This window comes from Hirundo rustica, chromosome 10, assembly GCF_015227805.2.
Source record: "Hirundo rustica isolate bHirRus1 chromosome 10, bHirRus1.pri.v3, whole genome shotgun sequence".
In the NCBI taxonomy this organism is placed as follows: Eukaryota; Metazoa; Chordata; class Aves; order Passeriformes; family Hirundinidae; genus Hirundo; species Hirundo rustica.
The window spans coordinates 4435383-4454108 of NC_053459.1; the positions used below are offsets into that span (position 1 = coordinate 4435383).

An 18726-nucleotide genomic window follows, 5' to 3' on the forward strand; every position below is an offset into this window, starting at 1 on the left:
GCCGCGCACCCGGAAGCGGCGGCGGGGCCGCGCCATGGCGGGGACGGCGCTGAAGCGGCTCATGGCCGAGTACAAGCGTGAGTGGCGCTCCCTGGGCCCTTCGCGCTGCCTTCCTGCCGGGATCGCTCCCAAAGCCCGGGAGGGCCCGCGGGCCGGGCCGGCCGCGGGGCAGGCCAGGCCGCGGGCCTCCCTCTCGGCCCGCCGTGCCCCGCCGGCCGCTGTTTCAGCCCCTCTCCCCCGCCGGCTGCAGGGTGCTCTCTGCGTCCCGAGAGAGCTCCCCGGGCAGGGGTGAGGGTCACCGGCCGGGTGCGGGGCACGGCCGGCTTTGAGGAGGCTGTGGGAAGGGTGTCCTGCCCGAACCCTCCCGCTGGGACACCGAGAGGAGGGTGGTGTGCGGGTGACACCTCTGGGATTCCCTGGCTCCAGGGCCTTAGTTAGGGGGAGGCTGGGAACTCTGGCCAAGTGGCCAGTTATTTTGATGTTTTCTTTTGTTAAAATTTCCAGATGGAACAGAATACAGGTATGGAAATCTCTGTTGCAGAGCTTTGTTACGTCAAAGGTAATTAGAGGTGTTTATCAGGGCAGATAACTTCTGGTGGTGGCTGCCCCATCCTGGCAGTGTCCAGGGCCAGGCTGGATGGGGCTTGGAGCAAGCTGGGCTAGTGAAAGGTGTCCCTGCCATGGCATGGCATGAGATGAGATGAGCTTTAAGGTCTCTTCCAACTCAAACAATTCTGTAATTCTGTGAAGTCCTTAATGGAAGCAGAGTGGTTTTAAAACGATTTTAACTCGAATTTAGTGATGAAAGACACAGACTTGTTTAGAAATCATTGTGGGATGTGACTGCAGGGGTTGGTGAGCAGTGATCCTCACCAGAGACCTGCTGCAGTGGGCTGGGGCCCCCTGGCAATCCCAGTTCTTCTGGGATGCCTCATCTGCTCCCTCGTGAGTTTCAGAGGTGTCCAAAGGTGCCTTTTGTCCGCAAGAAATACTTGTTTGTATACCTAGGTCCTTTTGGGCTTTAGTGCTCCAGCTTTTATTTCCAGCAAGGAAGTAGAAAGGAAAAGAGAAATATTTGGTGGGGATGGAGGGAGCTGGGCTGTAAGAACCGGCCTTTTGCTCCAAGGAAGGTCACTTACTGTGCTCCCCGGGCTGTCCAGGGATGGAGAGTTGTTTCTGTCATCATTTAGTGGAAGACTCCAGCCTGTGTGAAAGGGAATATTTATAGACACGTTTCCTGCCAGCACTGTGCCTGTTCTCAGGCTGCTCTGCAGGGCACAGGTCTCTAAGCTGAACTGTCACACAGGTGTTTGGGCAGCCAGGGCTCCCCACACAGCTGGGGGTGCTGAGCAAGCCCCACGGCTCTGCAGGTAAAGTTTCTGCTGTGTCAGTGTGTCCTAGAAATCTGCATTCTCCCATTGTAATCCAGAGGCAGCGAGCTGAAAAACAACCACAGAAAGTCCTGGCACTGCTTCTGTCCTCTCATATCAATCCCCTAAGTCTCAAAAAAGCATTTATGATCCTTTGTGGTTGAGGAGCACAGAAATCTTTCTAGTGTGTCTTGTGTGAATGAAATCTTTAGGAAAAATGATATTCAATGACCTCAGAAAGATTTTTTTACTTAACGCCACAGGCAGAAATGAGATGAATCTTCTCTGCCTAGTTTCCCAGGGTAACGCTAGTTGTGAACAGAGATAACGTTTTGTCTGCGATCTGCCTTTACAAGCACTTTCCCAAGCCCAATAAAACAGTATTGTAAAAACTGAATGTAACTTAGTGTCTGACTGCCTGAGTTGCAGCAGTGCAGTAACCCAGACATTTTGGTGTCTGTGGATTCCCCTCTGCTGCGTGTCCAGGTTTGTTATTTTCCTTTAGAGCAAACCCCAGGATCAAACCTGACTTACAACCTTTCCCCAGTGTTTCTCTAAGGACTACCAGTTAATTGTAGCTCTTCAGAAGCTCTCAGCCCTGGAGAGATTTTCAGCAAGAGTTACTTTGAAAAATAAAAAAATCTCCTGGTTGTAGGTAGTTCAGCTGCCTCTTTTTGCAGCAAAAGAACAAGTCCTACCTCTGGACAGGGCTGGAGTCTGAGGTTCAGCCCGGTGTGGAGTTTCTCGCTCCTGATGATGCAGGATGTGGGTGCTGTGAGGCCCTGGGTGAATGTGGGCATGGAGATGGTTTTCAGTGACCCTCTCCTGACTGCTCACCTTGCATGAACTCTTGTATGTGTTATGTACAAAGTTGTGGACACATCTTTTTTCTTTGCTTTCCCTCTTCTCCTCTATCTCTTCCCTTTAGTCACTTCTAGTCGTGACAGTGGTGGTTGGCAGTCAGTGCCTTGCTGGTGGGTGTGTTTCCTTTACCAGACTTCTCATTCTTTCCGTTTTTTCCTTTTTCAGTTTTTGTCTCTCATCTTTTGCTGTGCATGTGCGCACACGTGTTGAAGTCTTAATTTAAAGACTTTTGTTTCCTTCTGTGAAAAATTCTTGACATTGTGAGGAGTTTTTTTTACCTGTTGGAGCCCAGATATATTACTGCATTTTGGGGGAGGCTGTGAAATTGCACTGGAATTGCAGAAGGAGGGGAAGGTGGCTGTGGACATCCAGATGACATGGACTGGGTTTTTTGTCCTCATTTAGATCTTTGCATGTTTGACTTTTTGCTTTCTCAGATTTACTATCTACTCTGCCAGAACTAGTTTGGCTAAAGCTTAAAAAAAAAAAAAAAAAAGCAGATATAAAAAAGAGTATAACTTTATCCAAGCATGTGTCTGTTGTTAATTCTAGATGTGTAATAGTATTAAGGCCTGACCTAAGTCTCTCAGTAGCTTATATTTGTGAGAGTTAAGAGATGGAAACCTTCTTTTTCTATGTTTACTGTTTCTTGATGCCAGATCTTGAAGATGGCGTATGCTGGCTAAAATTTCAAGTCTAAAATGGGTTACCCTGCAAGAATTAACTCTCTAGAAACCTGAGGGTTGTAGTGCCTTATCGTATGCACTGGATTTCCTTCCTGGTACAAACAGGCAAAGGAGCAGTGGATTGTAATGCCAACAGGTTTCTTGGGAAGTGCTGTTGGGTTGAAAATGAGGGATTTATGTTAATTGTGAGATTTGGGCAATCACAGAAATAATAAATCTTCTGAACCTGGCAGTGCTTCAGTGCTTCCCATCCTTACTGCCTGGGGAGAGTCGTGTGGAGTCAGAAGAAAACTGTTTTCAAGCATCTCAGTCCAGATGTGTCAGATACTGCAGTCAGCAGTGCCCATAGTATTTCCTGAGTCCTGGGCTTTTAATCCTCTTGCAAGTTTGCTAAACGGCTGCAGTTTTTAGGAAACAGACTGCTGAACTTCTCTTTTAAGGATGATCTTCTCAGTCTCTTCAGTGCTTTAACAAGGTGTGTTTTCAGTTCTCCTGAGAACCATCTCCAAGGCATAACTGGCTGATAATGACTCCACAAAGAGCAGTGAAATGAAAAGGACTGCACTGATTGTGTGTGTGCAGCAGATCTGCCCCGAATTCCTATTAGAAGCATCACACTTCTCCAGTATCAGCTCTGCTTTAAGCTTGCAAGGTCTGGCTGTGCTCCCAGGGAACAAATAAAAAGTTGCACCTGGGGAGGTGTAGATTGGCTATTAGGGAAAATTTCTGCACTGAGTGGGGCTGTTTGGCCTTGCTGGTGTCAGAGTCACTCTGCATGTGATCAGAGCATTGCTTTTAGCCTTTCACTGCTTTCTGCTGCTCACTTATAAATAATTGGACACCCCCCAACATTCTATGAAAGTGACCCTGCTTGGAGGCTCTGGTGAGCTGTAGCAGCTGATGCTATCAGCTCCTGGTGTGCCTCTCTGAAAACTGAGCTCACAGTTTCCTTTTGAACAACTCTGGAGAAATCACAGGGTAGGATGTCACCATCCATGTGCAAGAGGGGTTTTGCCTTTCTCAATGACCAGGTGCAGCAGCAGCTGCTCAAAATCAAAGCTCCCGTGTCCCTGAATGCCCAGTTTCTATGAACCTGATCCTTAAGGATGGAAACCTTTCTCTGAGGGGGGAGCTGAGCGTGAACCTCTGTCCTCATGAAGACCCTTTGCTCTGTGGGCTTTGGCTGTTTGTTCCCATTGCCCCTGTTCTCCTTGGAGTGCTGCATGACACAATTTCATGTGGCTGCCCACCACAGGGACTGCTGCCAGCTTTTCCAGGGAAATCGTAGGAAACATCAGAGGGATTTTCTTCTTAGAGAGAACCACAAGATGGAGCAAAATGATTCCAGGAGTTCCTGCATTTGACATCTCCCTCTTTCTGTCTAAAAACGTCGACAAGAAAAGCTATTGGAGACCCAATGTGAAGCTGGAAAAACCTGCCATGGAATGCCAGGACATGTGGAAAACCGTAAGGCTGAGTTTCAGTCTGCTGCTGGGCTTTGGAACTTCAGAGAGGGCTGTGCCAAGGTTAAGGGCACTCTGAGAAAACAGAAGAGTTCCATGGTGTCTCCTGGCAAGGCATCTCAGCATGTTCTTCGAATCCTGCAATAAAGGAGCTGTTGTAAGACAGAAATCCGTTCTGTGCAGCACTACCCATGTAGTTTCCACCTACAGCCTAGACAGAAATTAGGTCAAGTGTCTCATTTATTGCTTTGTGATTTCACCTATTCCCTGGGTCGGTGTTCCTGTTTGTTCTCCTGCCCGGGAATGTGTGTGGTGGTTCTTGTGGCTGTGTTCTGTGTGTTACTGGCAGCTGGTGTTCCAGAGGCCATTGATTGGGGAACACTGTGCTGGACAAGCAGCTGGGAATGTCACCTCCTGCCACCAGGTCCAGCAGCTGCCCCAGGCTCACTCGGAGCCTCGGGGCTGGTGTTGATGCCCCGGCACTGCTGGCCCAGTGGTTGTCTGTTTGTGGCTGAACTGTGCCTCAGCTGCTGCTGCCTCCCTGCAGAGCATCAGAAACTAGAAACTGATGGTCAGTCCACTAGACAGGAGAATGTCTCGTTATTTTATCAGCACATGATGCACTGGCCTTCACCAGCTTGAAGGTAGGGGCTGATGCCAAAGATTGTTTCATGAATTTGGAGTTGTATCAGTTTCCTAGAGAAAGTGAGGATTGATGGATCCAAACTTGCCTGTGCAGCAGCTATGGCTGTTTTATTGCTGGGGGTTTTTTGTGAGTTTTTTGTTTGTTTTGTTTGTTTTGTTTTGTTTTTTAAACTCACATTTTCCAGGACATACAGGAGGAGTTGGATTGAATTTAGAGAACAGAGCTGCTGTCAAATCTCTCATGTGTCTGCTTCTCCTGTTCTTGTGTAGTTCTGGGTTTTGCACTGAGGTGCATCAAACCTGAGTGGGTGCAGAGAGGTTACAGGAATACAAACTCCAGGCTGTTATGGTGTCCAGCAGATACCACAGAGGTGCAAGGGAAGAGCATTTCCCAGGCTTTGTGAGAAGTTTTTGTCTTCCTTCTCAGGTTATATTATTGCCTCTGTGAAGATGGGGGACTTGATCCTAGAGGTCTTTCCCAACCTAAACAATTCTGTGATTCCAAGGCTAGTTCTAGGAGCCTGAAAAACCCCAAAGTGCCAAATAATTTTGTTTAGAACACTGTCCTGCATTAAGCAATGGTGGTGGGGCCCCTGTGCTAAGCCATGGCCACTCTTAACACCCCCTGGAATGCTTGGGCTCGCAGGTCACCTCAATCTTCCTTGTGTTTCTGTTTTTGCAGAGCTGACCCTGAACCCACCAGAAGGGATTGTGGCAGGTGAGGAGCTGAGCAGGGTTTGTGCACTCTGGAGCTGTCACCTTGTGTTCAGGTAGCACTGAGCGTTGTTCTGTTCTGTTTCACAGGTCCCATGAATGAAGAGAACTTCTTCGAATGGGAAGCCCTGATCATGTGAGTTAATAGTGCTTGGTGCCTGAAATCTGTGCTGAGCTTCTAGGAGAGCAAGAATGTCAAAAAGTACTGTCAGTTCTGCATGACATCAGCATTGGCCTGCCTTGGGCTGAAAACTCCTCTGGTCCAAACATTTGGACTTTAAACAGAGTGACAGAGGTAGCATTGGTGATGTGTAAAACTTGTTATGATAACTTCTTGTACAAGTGTCTTAATAATAAGCTTGCAAATTTGTCAGGAATCCTCATTTGGGCTCCCTTGTATATAATTTACAAACACTGTAGGAAATAAACAGTTGCTTGTAGATCACATATACCTGTGCAACATTGCCTAACTGCAAATGCAAGACAAGTTTTGAGTGGAGAAAAATACAGATTATTAGTGACAGAAGAAAAAAAATCAATGTCTAAAATTAGTTTACTTACTATTCAATTTTTTTTCTTGAAATATTGAAAGGTTTTAAACAAAAGAGTATTGAAATTGAAGTAAAAATTCTTTTGAAATTCTTTACACTTCATGAATCGGTTGGCGTTGTCAAGAGTTGGATGCAGTAATTTTGTGTAGAAAGAGATTCACTCTTCCGTTGGTGAATAGCTCTGGCCATGACCTGCTGTGTTTTGGGGGTGATGAAGGCTCCTTTACAATGCTGTGTTCTCTCTCTTCCACTCCCCAGATGGGTGTGGTTGTTGGTAGCAAAATTTGCCATGAAAAGACATAATATTTTTGCCCAGCATCTTACAGGTTGTCTTCTCCCTTGCTCGTACTCCTGCTCATGCTGTGCCTTCTTTGGGAACTTTGAGCACATGGGATAACTGGTGATTTTTGCAAAATAAAGCTCTAAAATACTAGATGAGAGCGGAAAAACAGGTTTTGTCACTCGTGTCTGACAATTTATGCAAATACTGCACAATTAAAAGGTGAAGAAGCTCCAGGCCACCGAGTCCATCCTGAAGCTGGTGGTCTGTTGTTAGGGTAGATCCTGGCTCTGTATTTCTGGATTCCTTTGGTGAGAATTGGTGATTTCCTTGCCCTCAGCCAGCGCTGGGTTGTCCTGGAGGACCCTGGGGACGGCAGGCAGCGGCTGTGGCCTCGTTCACTCCATGCCCACTGTGACCTGGGCCGGTTTTCCCTGCAACCACCGGTGCTGACTGGTGAGACTCGCAGCTGGCGCGAGTGGCAGAGTTCTCCTAGCTCAGTTTGCTTGGAATGTGTTGTCTAGGGACAAAAAACAAGATTTCTGTCTCTTGGGCTCCGGCGTGCGACCAACACAAAAGCCGTAGCGAATCCCCTGCTCCGCACAAGGCGGCTGCGTGGGTGATCCTGCTGCACGGCAAGCCAGAGCCTCTGAGTTATTTTAGACCTTGGTGAGAGGAGGTTTGGATTGCCACTGCCTGTTTGCTCCTTGATGGCAAGAGTTGGCAAATGCCTCTGCTTATGTGCAGCGATTTCTCCTGGGATAACAGGTTGTGCTTCCTGGTAGCTCGGTCTCCCGAAAAGAAACACTTAGCATGGAAATAGGTTGTTTTGTTGCCTGACACCGGAGGTTTTGGCTGCAGGGTCTTAGGCTTTCTGTGAGAGGCATAGTCAGCACATCTGCTTCGTAATGGGCCAGATTTCAGGTCAGACAGCTGGGATTGCCGGGAGTGTGGAAATCCCAGAGGGTTTAATGCACTTCTTGGAACATGGAAGGAAATTCCTGCTTATTGGTGCTTCCTCCTAGCAGAGGTGGTGTGGCTAAGTAGAGGTTTCCTGAGGGACACTCAGAAGTACTTCTGAATTGCCTAGAAAATCCCTTTTCTGATGTTTCCCATCAGGTCCTTAAGGAGCAGAGGAGCTGCTTGCAGACTTGAAAGCCCTTTAAAGTGCTGAGTGTTGAGCTTCAGGTCTTTGTCAGCATAAAATGAGAGGCGGAGGTGCTTTAATTTTGGTTTCTGTATTTTGTGTGTGTGTCATAATAAAGTTATATTTTAAGATCTGCTCAATTTTGAAGCTGTGATACAATAGAAACATGTTTATCCCAAACACATTTGGTTACTTTCATCTCCTTACAAACCCTGTTAGTAGCAGTGTTTGCAGTACCTTTGGAAAGTAAGTTACATGCCTTGTTTGTATTTGTCTGTGGTGATCTCCTCCAGTGTTTTGTAATCTCAGATGTGCTGTGTGAGATTCAGGGAATGAGGTGTGCAGAGGAGAAAATGAGAGTAAAGCTGCCTTCAAATTTTTAGACAGATGAAGTGCAAACAGTAAGAAAGATAATTGTGAAAAGAACAGAGTACTTTTTTTTTCCCTTCCTCCAATTTATATAAAACTAGAGCACATATAATGGCACATAACGTGAAAAAAAAGAGACCTAAGAGAGAAAAGACATCTCTCACTTATCAGTTCCAAGAAGGCTGGGTAGTGTTACATAGGTTGATGTAAGAGCTTGGCTTGGAGACAAAATAATGCATTTTTAAGGAATGGAAATAATAATTTGTATCTCCAGTGTTCTTGTCTGCAGCAGCAATGCTGGAGGAATGTGAAACATATAAATGTGAAGCCCATAATCAAGTAAAGGAGAGAACAGATCTTTCACTCCTAAAATGAGTGTGATGGGCACAGAACTGAAGATACCCCTGTGAAAACCGTTCTGAATGCCCGATCTTTGCAACATCATTTCAGGAGAGTTTGCCTTACCTTGCTCAATTCCCTAGCGCTGCGTGAGGTCCTTCAGGCTGTGTTGTGTTCATGGATTTAACATTTCAAGGCCAAGTTTTGCCCTCTTTGGTTGGCATGTGCAAGTGTGTGTTGCTATTCCAGTTTATCCCCAAAAGACACGAAAGCACGCAATGGTTAAGAACTTTATTAGCCTAAAGATTGCTTGAAACCTAAACAGCATAAATTGAAGTCAACTTATCACAAAGCTGTTTAGAAAGGTAATTAGATCTATAATTAGGCTTATGACTTTTTGTTTCCATTCCCCTTTTGGGCATCTGATGATTGTGGGGTTTGGTGTTTTTCCAGCATCTTTTTACAAATAAGCCCTTTGCAAATGTATGTGAAGCTGATTATAGAATTAGAATCACGGAATCGTTAAGGTTGGAAAAGACCTCTAAGACCATCAGATCCAGCCATTCCCCAGGCCCTGACAAATCCAGCACTAAACCGTGTCCCCAGGTGCCACATCCACATGGTTTTTGAATGCTTTCAGGGATGGTGACTCCGCCACTGCCCTGTGCAGCCTGGGCCAAGGTTGAAAAACCCTCTCAGGGAAGAAATTTTTCCCAGTATCCAGCCTCACCCTCCCCTGTTGCAACTTGAGGCCGTTTCCTCTTGACCTGTCTCTCGTCCTCTGGGAGCAGAGCCTGACCCCCACCTGGCTGCACCCTCCTGTCAGGGACTTGTAGGAGAAGGTCCCCCCTGAGGAGCCTTTACGCTAAACTAAACAATTCCCATCAGCTGTCCTCCTCAAGGCGCTTCTCTCTCCGATTTGGAAGATACCCCACCACTCTCCTCTGCCCCTTGCTTGAGTAACAGCCAGCTCCTGGAGGTCAGAGCTCCTCATTTTCATGCTTTGGAATCACTGCAGAGCAGGGGGGTGACTGCAGCAGCTGCCATGCTCTTACCTCCCTGGCCCTGCCAGTGTCCTTTGTGAGCTCAAAGTGATGCTGTCAAGTTCAAATGCTGAGTGTTTTGTAGTTGCAAATGCTGTCTTGGATTAACTTTAATAATTTCTTTGAAGTTGATCCTGGCAGCGCTGAGTGGGTAAAACAAAAGCGTTTTGCTCACATAATACAGGGCCTAAAATGGAGTATGTTGGGTTGAGTGTGTTTGACAGAAGAGCCCTTAAGGCTGTGGGTTTGCTCTCAAAACAGAACATAGACACCCACCAGCTTTTCAATGCCTGTATGTACATACTCTCAGAAGTTCAACAATAAGCCTTTAAAATGCAGCTGGAATTAAAATGGTCAGGAAAAAATGCATTCAGTTTACTCTCAGATGTGAATTGAATCCTGACTAAATTTAGGGAAAAGGCCAGAAAGGGAACAAAGCGGTTGAGACGGTTCAGCTTTCATTCTTGCAGAATATTGATTTATTTCTCTTACCTTACCCGCCAGTGTCAATATTCATGTTTAAATCATGTAGTTCTTGTGTTTATCTACCAGCCGAGTCTTTTGAATCCCAAAGTTTGAGATAGTAAGTCTTCCAGCGCTTTAGGATTTGCTGCTCTCTGACTTTGATGTTCTTTCTGGCATGGAGAAAGTGGATTGGGAGGAGGAGACATGAATATATTCCTAACCCTTATTTCCCAGACAGTGGAACCTTTGTTTGAATGGCTTTTTACTAAATACATGAGGTTTCCTTGGCAACGATTTTCAGTGCCGAAGCTTTTTTCGTCATCTTTCCAATCAAGGGAAATCATGTTTGTGTTACAACTTCCAGATGGTTCATCAAGTTTGAATAAATCATAGCTAATAAACTTGTTTTTCGCTCACTTTCCACAAGTGTTTCATGTAGGCAGGGTGAAATAGTTGTCTTTACGTTCTCAACTCGATTGCACTTTGAACTAGATTCTGAACACAATAAGGAAATGTTTCTACAAGAGCCCTGATGAAGCCATTTGTTCTCCACCTGCACTCGAGGGAGGGCAAACTCAGTACCTGAAGTCTGCAAAGACACGTTGTTGTCCTGCTTCTCTTCTGACAATTATGGTCTCTGAGCCGTGTTTTTATTTTTACAAACCTTTGCTGTGCTTTCTGCATCAGACAGCGATAAGTGTTTGTGTGGTTGTGCTAGATACCGGCAGTTGGGATCTCTGTGGCGTTTATAAGTTAATTTTGAGCTCCAGCATTTGACATCTCTGTCTTGCAGAGCATAACAGTATCTTCAAAGGCACAGGAGTCCCACACCTGCCTCTGCTTTCGCTTGACGTGCAGACACTCAAATCCTGGAACATGCCTTGGAGCCAGATACTCCAATTATATCCAGACACACCCTGCTAATTAAACAGTGTTGTGACCTTCCTAGTAATTTAGCGTGCGAGCTTTGATTTCCCCCCTGCCTCCCAAGCCTCATATTTGGATTTAAGTTTATGAGGTGTGGGGTAAGAGCACCTTAACTCTTTGTTTCCTGGAGAAGGTGATATAACCCATGCCTCTCATTAGAGCAGAATTTGGGGGAAAGAGCTGTTTAAAACTTTGGTGGATGACATTTTATCTGTTTCTAGGGGTCCTGAAGACACCTGTTTTGAGTATGGGGTTTTCCCTGCTATCCTGAGTTTCCCGCTCGATTACCCGTTGAGTCCTCCGAAGATGAGGTTCACCTGTGAGATGTTCCATCCCAACAGTGAGTCTGATGCAGCAGGATGCACGGGAGGGTGGGTTGCTTGTGCAACTGAAAGAGAAACTTTTGCAGCAGGAGGGCTGGCATCCTTCCCAAGGGTGGTTCTCTCCCTTTCCCACCTTGAGCAGGCAGCACGAGCTTTCAGCTGCCCAGCAGTTCTGCTCTGTCTTAGGGTCCTTTTCTCTTTATCCCATTATTCCTCCTAAAACTTTTGCCTTTAAACAGTCCGACAAGGATTCCAGTAAACTCCGTGCCTTTGAATCTTCTGTACGGGATGTGAGACTTAGTGAATTAATACAGGCTCTTTCCAGCTGCAGAATCATAGAATAGGCTGAGTTTGGAGGGACCCATCAGGATCATGGTGTTCAGCCCCTAGCCCTATGCAGGACACCCCAAAAATCCCACCCTGTGCCTGAGAGCTTTGTCCTAACACACCATGAACTCAGTCTTGCTCTATGGCTTGTATTTAGGTCTTTTGGTGTTATTTTAGTGACTGAAAAGTTGTCCATGGGTGCAGTTTTATTAGGCAGCATGGCTTTTGCCCTGTGAATTCACAGGTTTAGCATTTCGGGGGGGGATCTCTCTGAAATACAGAGTGCTCTGTCCAAGCAGACAGCACATTTACAGGTGTTTAATATTAAGACTTTGCTGGCCTTTACTCTGCAATGCTGATTGAGCTGGAGATCTTTTCCAGCCTTAGTCAATCTATGATGGTGACAAGAAGTACAGCTGACAGGTTTGAGCCCTGGACATGAAAAAAAACATTAAAGCCCCTGTTTGCACCCTGGACTGCTACTTTCTGGAATTAGCCTTGGAATTCTGTGTAGAATCATTGCTTCTGACATCTGCTGAATCAACGTGGGTTGTACAAAACTACCCAGGTTTGATGGGCTGGATCTGTGTTCAGGCTGTCAGGTCTCTGGCTCTCAAGAGCAGGAAAAGGCAAATGCTGCACTCCTGCCTAGTGCTTCCTCTTCAGCTGGAATTCTTGCACTTGGAAAACACAGGTCATAATCTCACCTGGGAATCGATTTATTTCACCCTCCATACAGGGAATTGTGCAATTTCTTGAAGTTTCTCTGTTACTCCCTTTCTGAAAGCACCACTTGTGCAGGTTCTTGCCCATTTAATCCACATCTTTCTGTTCTCCTGTGGAAGACACACCTGCTTGCCACAGGTGTGGGCATGCCCGAGGCAGTGTGGCATCACCTCTGGGGCTCTGATGTCCACAACAGGGCACTTGGAAGCAGTGTAGCCATGTCAGCACCTTGCTCCATCTGGACTAATTTACCCAAACTTCTTGCCAGGACTGGTCTCCGTGAGCAAATCCTTGTCCCCGCAGCTCCAGCTGTGGCCTTGGCTTGAGGTTCGCTGCTTGCAGCTGTGTTGTGTGCAGCACTGCCAGGAGGAGTGGGGTGTGGAGAGGCACAAATTGCCTGACTCCTGTGCTAAAGAGTGGCTTTACACATGGGTGTTTCTTCCATGAGATAATTGGAACACACTGGATGGTCAGCTCAGCTCTTTAAAGCCCTGTGACTTGGAGTCTTCTTAATCTGAAGCTGAGGTCACCTGAAGTAGACGCTTGAATCTTCCTTCTCAGCTGTGGTTGTGGTGGGCTGCTCCCGCCCAGAAAGGGGTGGCTGGGCTGTGCTTTTTCTGTTTATTCCTCCCCCTGTGAGAAATAGCAAGGAAAATGTTTAAAAAGTCTTGTATGTCCCCTCATCCTTGCAGTTTATGTTATGTGAAGGGGGAATTGAGACACCACAGAACTGTCTTCTGTTACATTAAAACTACCTTCTTGGATGCTCTGGCAAAAGTATCTAAATAGAGATCAATGGCATTGCTTTCATCGGCACCGAGCATCCGTGTGGGGAGATCACAGGATCATAGGTGCTTTGGGAAGGATTGTTGGAAGGGACATTAAAGCCCATCTTGCTCTGGCCCCTGCCATGGGCAGAGACACCTTCTGCTATTCCAAGTTGCTGCAAGCCCTGTCCAACCTGGACACTTCCAGGGATGGGGCAACCACGGCTTCTCTCCCAACCTATTCCCACCGCCCTCTCAGGGAACACTTCCTTCCCAATATCCCATCTAACCCTGCCCTCTGGCAGAGTGCAGCCATTGCCCCTTGTCCCAAGTCCCTTCCCAGCTCTCTTGGAGCCCCTTTAGGCCCTGGAAGGGACTCTGAAGTCTCCCTGGAGCTCTCTCTTCTCCAGGCTGAGCGCTCCCAGCTCTCCCAGCCCGTTTCCGGAGCATCTCTCTGTGGCCTCCTTTGGACTCGTTCCAACAGCTCCACGTCCTTGGGTTGGGGGCCCCACAGCTGGACAGGGGTGGGTCTCACCTGAACAGAGGGGGAGAAGATCCATACATCTTCCTGCAATCAGCCTTTGATGTCTTGACTGTGCTGCTGTGTTCCAGCTGTTTTAAATGAGGCGCTGCACAGGAACAGGAGACTCCCTCGCCAGTGAAATCCCTTCTGCCAGTGGGTTCCTGACTTGCAAGAAGTGCTGATTCAGCGCCTGCTGTTTTCACCTCTTCCAGCTATGGTTACACCAGCTCCAGTCCCCAGCCTGGGGCTGCAGAGAGGACTGTAAATGAAAGTCCTCCACAGTGCTTATATGCTTGGGCAGACATAGCTGGGTGAATGGAAGGAGCTGGGAATGAGCACAGCTGCTTCAGCAGTCATTCCCGCTTTGTTTTGTCTTGCTTTCCTGGCAATGGCACCAGTTTGGTCACCTGAGGATTAGAAGCCCTGAAATTACTGCGCTGAAGTTGTCATTCCCCAGGAGCCTGCCATGCAGGAGAGTTAAACCTACATGTTAGTAGAACAGTGTTTTCTTTTGTGGTGCCACTTCAACCTGTGTTTAGTTTCATTACCAAGTCAGTAGAGCTCAGTCTCTCTGAAGACAACTTGTACTGTTGCAGACTCATAGGCTAAAGGTGGGAGGGGAAGCACCTGGGTCCTTAATTCGTAGGTTTCCTTGTTTCCAGGTGCTTTAATGCAGCTGAGCTTAAAAAAAAAAAAAAAAAAAAAAAAAAAGTAGTGGGAATTCTTCTGCTTGCACAAAAGGTCAGTTCTACTGTTCATAATATACTTAGCATAACACTTTCTTTTTTCTCATGTTTATAATACATATAATGAAACTTTTCCCTCCTTTGTGTAATCCTTTTCATGGTCACAGTCCAGTGGAGGACTCCAGTGTGCATTCAGTGCATTCATTTCCATTTAAGTTGGACTGGTTACCTGCTTGGAGATGTGTCTGTGCATAAATTCTTGCCTTATTCCACCAGGCTGCATTGTTCATTTCTCCAGTGGAGCCTGTCACTGATTGTTAAATGACACAAGTGCTCCCAGCAGGTTTCTGTTGGGGAAGGAGTTTATTAGATTTGCTTAAAGAAGATTCATTCTAGCTTTTTGTCTTTCAGATGTTGTGTCCTCTTGCCTAAAGAGGAAATCGAAACCTGGGTTTAGTTTTAATCATAGAAAGGCCAAGCCTCAAGGCTGATCTCAAGATGCTGAGCATTTCCACTGAATAACAACCAATCCTCTGTACTTCTTGTGCAGTTTACCCAGATGGGAGAGTCTGCATCTCTATCCTCCATGCTCCTGGGGACGATCCCATGGGATACGAGAGCAGCGCGGAGCGGTGGAGTCCGGTGCAGAGCGTGGAGAAGATCCTCCTGTCTGTCGTTAGCATGCTGGCAGGTGAGCACTGCTCAGCCCTTCCTGAGTGAGCTGGGACTGCCTCTTGCTTTTTGCTTTGTTCACTGAGCAAAGCACGTGGAAAGCTGCTCAGTAGCAGCCGCAGTTCTTAAAGCCCTGGTATGTATTTATTTATTTATTAGTAAACCAGTGCTCTGAAAAGGGTTGGGGAAAAAAATGCAGCTGAATTAGTAACAGGTGTTCCTGTTTGGGGTTACTGCGAGGCTTTCCTTCCAGGTTGGTAGAAACTGAGACAGTAGTGATGGGTCAGGCGGTCCCAGAGGCTCAGCTGGTTCCTTGCTCCTGGACAAAACCCTCTCTGTATTTGCTGTGCTGTCCATTCAGCTTTTCCTGCTGTGGATTACAGCCTGTGTTGGATTTGGCTGTGGCAGCTGAAGGGTTATCTGACCTAACCAGTTCAGTGAACTGGAGTCCATGGCCCCTGGTTCAGAAGCCAGCACGCTCTGTTTCTCTCTGTTATTCCTAGCCTGGGAATGTGCCGCGCTCTGCCATCTGTGGTTCAGAGGATGGCTTCTTTGGAAGAGACCTGGGATGAAAAAACCTTTTGAGGAGCCTTTCAAAGGGTTTTCCCTAAATCTAACAAGGGCTGTGGATCAGCTGTCGTGTTGAGCTCTCTGAAAGATGGTTGATTTTCCACACAGTGGACAGAGCCACTGAATTGCCTGAAGAGGGCAGAGCCATGTCCCTTAGAACTGGTTTTGAAGGATAAATGGGTTTAGAAGCTGCAAAGCTGACCAAAGAGCGAGCAGCAGATTCCTACATGGGACTGTTGTAGCTGTGGAGTAGTAACCTGCAGTTGGGAAGCTGTGCAGACAAACAGTACCCCTGGGATTCCCACGCCTTCCCAGAGCTTGGTTTATGGTGCAGCCTTAGCTGGACTGGGAAATGTGGGAGTCACCTGGTCTCGTTCTCTGCCTGCGCATCCTGTTTTCCCATGGCTTTTGGAGAGATTAGGCTAAAACACCAGAGGTCAGCTTCTTTGAGGGTACTGGAAAACTCTCAGCCCTGGCTGTGCAGGTGGTGTGAGCCCAAGTTTACCAGACTGGATGAGCTGCACACCTGCTGGTTTTCCAGGTGGACCCTCAGGATCATGTGGAGAGGGATGGGAAATACTGCCGTGAACTGGGCCAGGGTGGGCGTGCGCCGGTGCCTCAGGGGAAGCGAGCAGAGTGTGTTAGTGCCTTCTGGAACCCCAGGACAGTGTCCTGCTGTATGCTGCCCACAGACCTGGTAAATCCTGGGTCTCAGCTTACCTCCATACAAAATGGCGAGCGCCCGGGACTCCAGCACTCCACGTGCGTCGTAAAGCGTTCTGAAATCATCGGATGAAAGATGTTGCAGAAGTGAAAGCATATTCTATGGGTTTCCTTGGATTGTTTTGTTGGTTTTTAATAGAACAAGCCATCCCAACAAGTGACAGCCTGTTTGGGTGGCCTGCTTGGAGGGGCTTTGTGTCTGGGAAGCCGGAGAACAAGAGAAAAAAATGTTCTGCGGGGAGAAACGTGCCATTTTAAAAGCCTTGACAGCACGGAGGGTGCCACATTGTGTTGGCCATGTGCATGATGGGGCTCCACTGCTGAAAGCACAAACAAAAAAAAATCCTGCTCCTGTACCACTTGTTTCTTGCCTAAACTCAAATTTGTTGTGATATCCTTCCCCTTGTGGTCAGTAAAATCAGAGCCTTTGGGGAATCCAGGAGCTGTCATTGGATTTGTTTTAGTGGTGTTTCTGCAGCCTCAAGGAGGAGAGGTGTTTCAAAGCCTTGGGGAAGTGGCATTCCTGAAGAAGCAAGAAGCTCCATTGCCCACCTCCCTTTGTCTTTCTTGTTTCAGAGCCAAATGATGAAAGTGGAGCCAATGTAGACGCCTCCAAGATGTGGCGGGAAGACAGAGAACAATTTAACAAAATTGCCAAGCAGATTGTGCAGAAGTCACTCGGACTTTAAGCTCACAGAGAGACTGAAGCGTTTTGTATTTCTCTCCACCTGGAAACGAGCAGTGCTCAGTGCTGGTACCAAAAAGGAAAACTTTGTAAAACTATTGGCCTAGTTCTTATAATTTGTTATTTATTTACCATCTCTTTTCTTCCACTGCTCCAGGGAAGCCTCTAGTTCACTCACTAAATTGTGTGGAAAAGGGATTTAATGGTAGAGAAAAATACAGAGACAGCGCTGTTTCCTAAGGCTGCTTGTTGCTACCTTACTTTGTGGTGTGGAAAGCCTGGAGACCTGGCAATCTGCAGCCCTCCCTCACCCGTCTGCTGTTGGAGAGCAGTGCTGGCTTGGATCGTCTGCTGGCAGAATTAGTTGTGTTTTTATAGGTAGCATTGCATCTGGAGCAGCAGTAGACAGGGATTTCTGTATCCGTTCTGTTCTTGTTAGGTTAAGGGCAGCAGTTGCAGTCAGATCTGATTAGAAGAGGATAAGTTAGCAGGAGAGGCTGCAAAGCAGGGCTGTAGTCAGGGTGTGTCAGCAAGGAAAGGAACTTTGGGGAGTGAGCTGTCAGGGCTGGCTGGGGGTCTGGAATGGCCTGGTGTTCCCCTGTAGCACTGTGAGTTTGTACTGAGCCTTTGAGTCAGTGTTGGCTTGGCAGAAATCCCAAGAGCCGCTTTCTTACTCCTTGAAGACGCTCAGTTTGTAAACCTTACACTCAGTTAGAGGCACGAGGTATAGAGGCTGGATTGTCCAAGGTCACCTGGGCGAGGTAGATCACTGGCAAATCCAGTGAGGATGTGTTTGCTCTGCTGGGCATGTCAGGAGCTCTGCAGGGATATCAGCTCACTCTGGTGACACCTGAGTGTTGAGAGGATTGGACACTGCTTTGCCATTATAGCCCTGTCACCCATTTTCGGGTGACCAAGCCAAGATGAGCGTGATGGGTTTACAAAAACTGCCTGTGACACTCTACCCTGAGTGCTCTTGTGCATGAAATAGGAGCCAGAAAGGGAAGATGGGCTGTTTGCTGGAGGATGGTACGACGTGTGTTTTGGACTGCAGTGCTGTAGCCGATGTGAAGGGTGCAGGAAATTCCAGCTGGACAGTTCCTAGAACTGCTGAGGGGCCTCTGCTGACCTTTCTGCTTTGCAAGCCAATCTCATGTGTAGGTCCAAATTTCTCCAATTTACTACAAGCAATAACATTAACGCCCATTAATAGCACACGGAATCCAATTTTGTTGGCAGCTTTTTAAATGGGCTAAATTCGACAAGGGCTGGTTTGTTTTTTTTAAATGTGAGAAGGTGTGACGTGGAAGGAGTCACACCACGAAGAAAGCTTTACAGGGGTGATCGTGTGCATGTGCTGTTCAGCGTTTCTGCCTTGCTGTCTGTGCTGCAGGTCGCACTTGGCCATCGCTCTGCGCCTCTGCAGAGTTGTATTGCTACAACCTGCTGATTTTACCTCCTTGTAGAAGTAATTGTGGCTTTGATGTCAGGGTGGAAGTGGGACTGGACATAGCTTGGGAGCAGAGATGATGAAATAGTGTTGTACCTAACTAGTATTTCAAGGCATACAGGAAAATGTAGCACTTTATGCAAACTGGGAGTGGTTTTTTGGAGTAGAGGGGAGGATTGCTCCTGGGAGTACTGCAGCCACCTTCGGGAACAACGCCGGAGAGTGGCAAAAGTGGGGTTTGCTTAAGTGCTGAGTGTTTTATTCGTGTGTGCTTGCTCATTGTCTTGATTTTTATGGTGGGATTTAGTCTGTATACTGGAAATAAAGTGATTCTATTTTCTCCTTTTATAGTTGTACACAAATGTATTGCAGTGGGTGTTGTATGTGAGTAACCACACGGCCAAGAGACTT

General features: G+C 47.1%; 1 protein-coding gene across 1 annotated transcript; it reads left to right on the forward strand.

Moving 5' to 3' along the window:
* UBE2G2 (ubiquitin conjugating enzyme E2 G2) lies at positions 1-18677 on the forward strand. Its single transcript, XM_040074576.2, has 6 exons — positions 1-77; positions 5711-5746; positions 5833-5878; positions 11085-11203; positions 14766-14906; positions 16757-18677. The coding sequence occupies exons 1-6, from the start codon at positions 35-37 to the stop codon at positions 16867-16869; spliced, it is 498 nt and encodes a 165-aa protein (XP_039930510.1). The 5' UTR covers positions 1-34; the 3' UTR covers positions 16870-18677.
* The last annotated feature ends 49 nt before the right edge of the window (positions 18678-18726 follow it).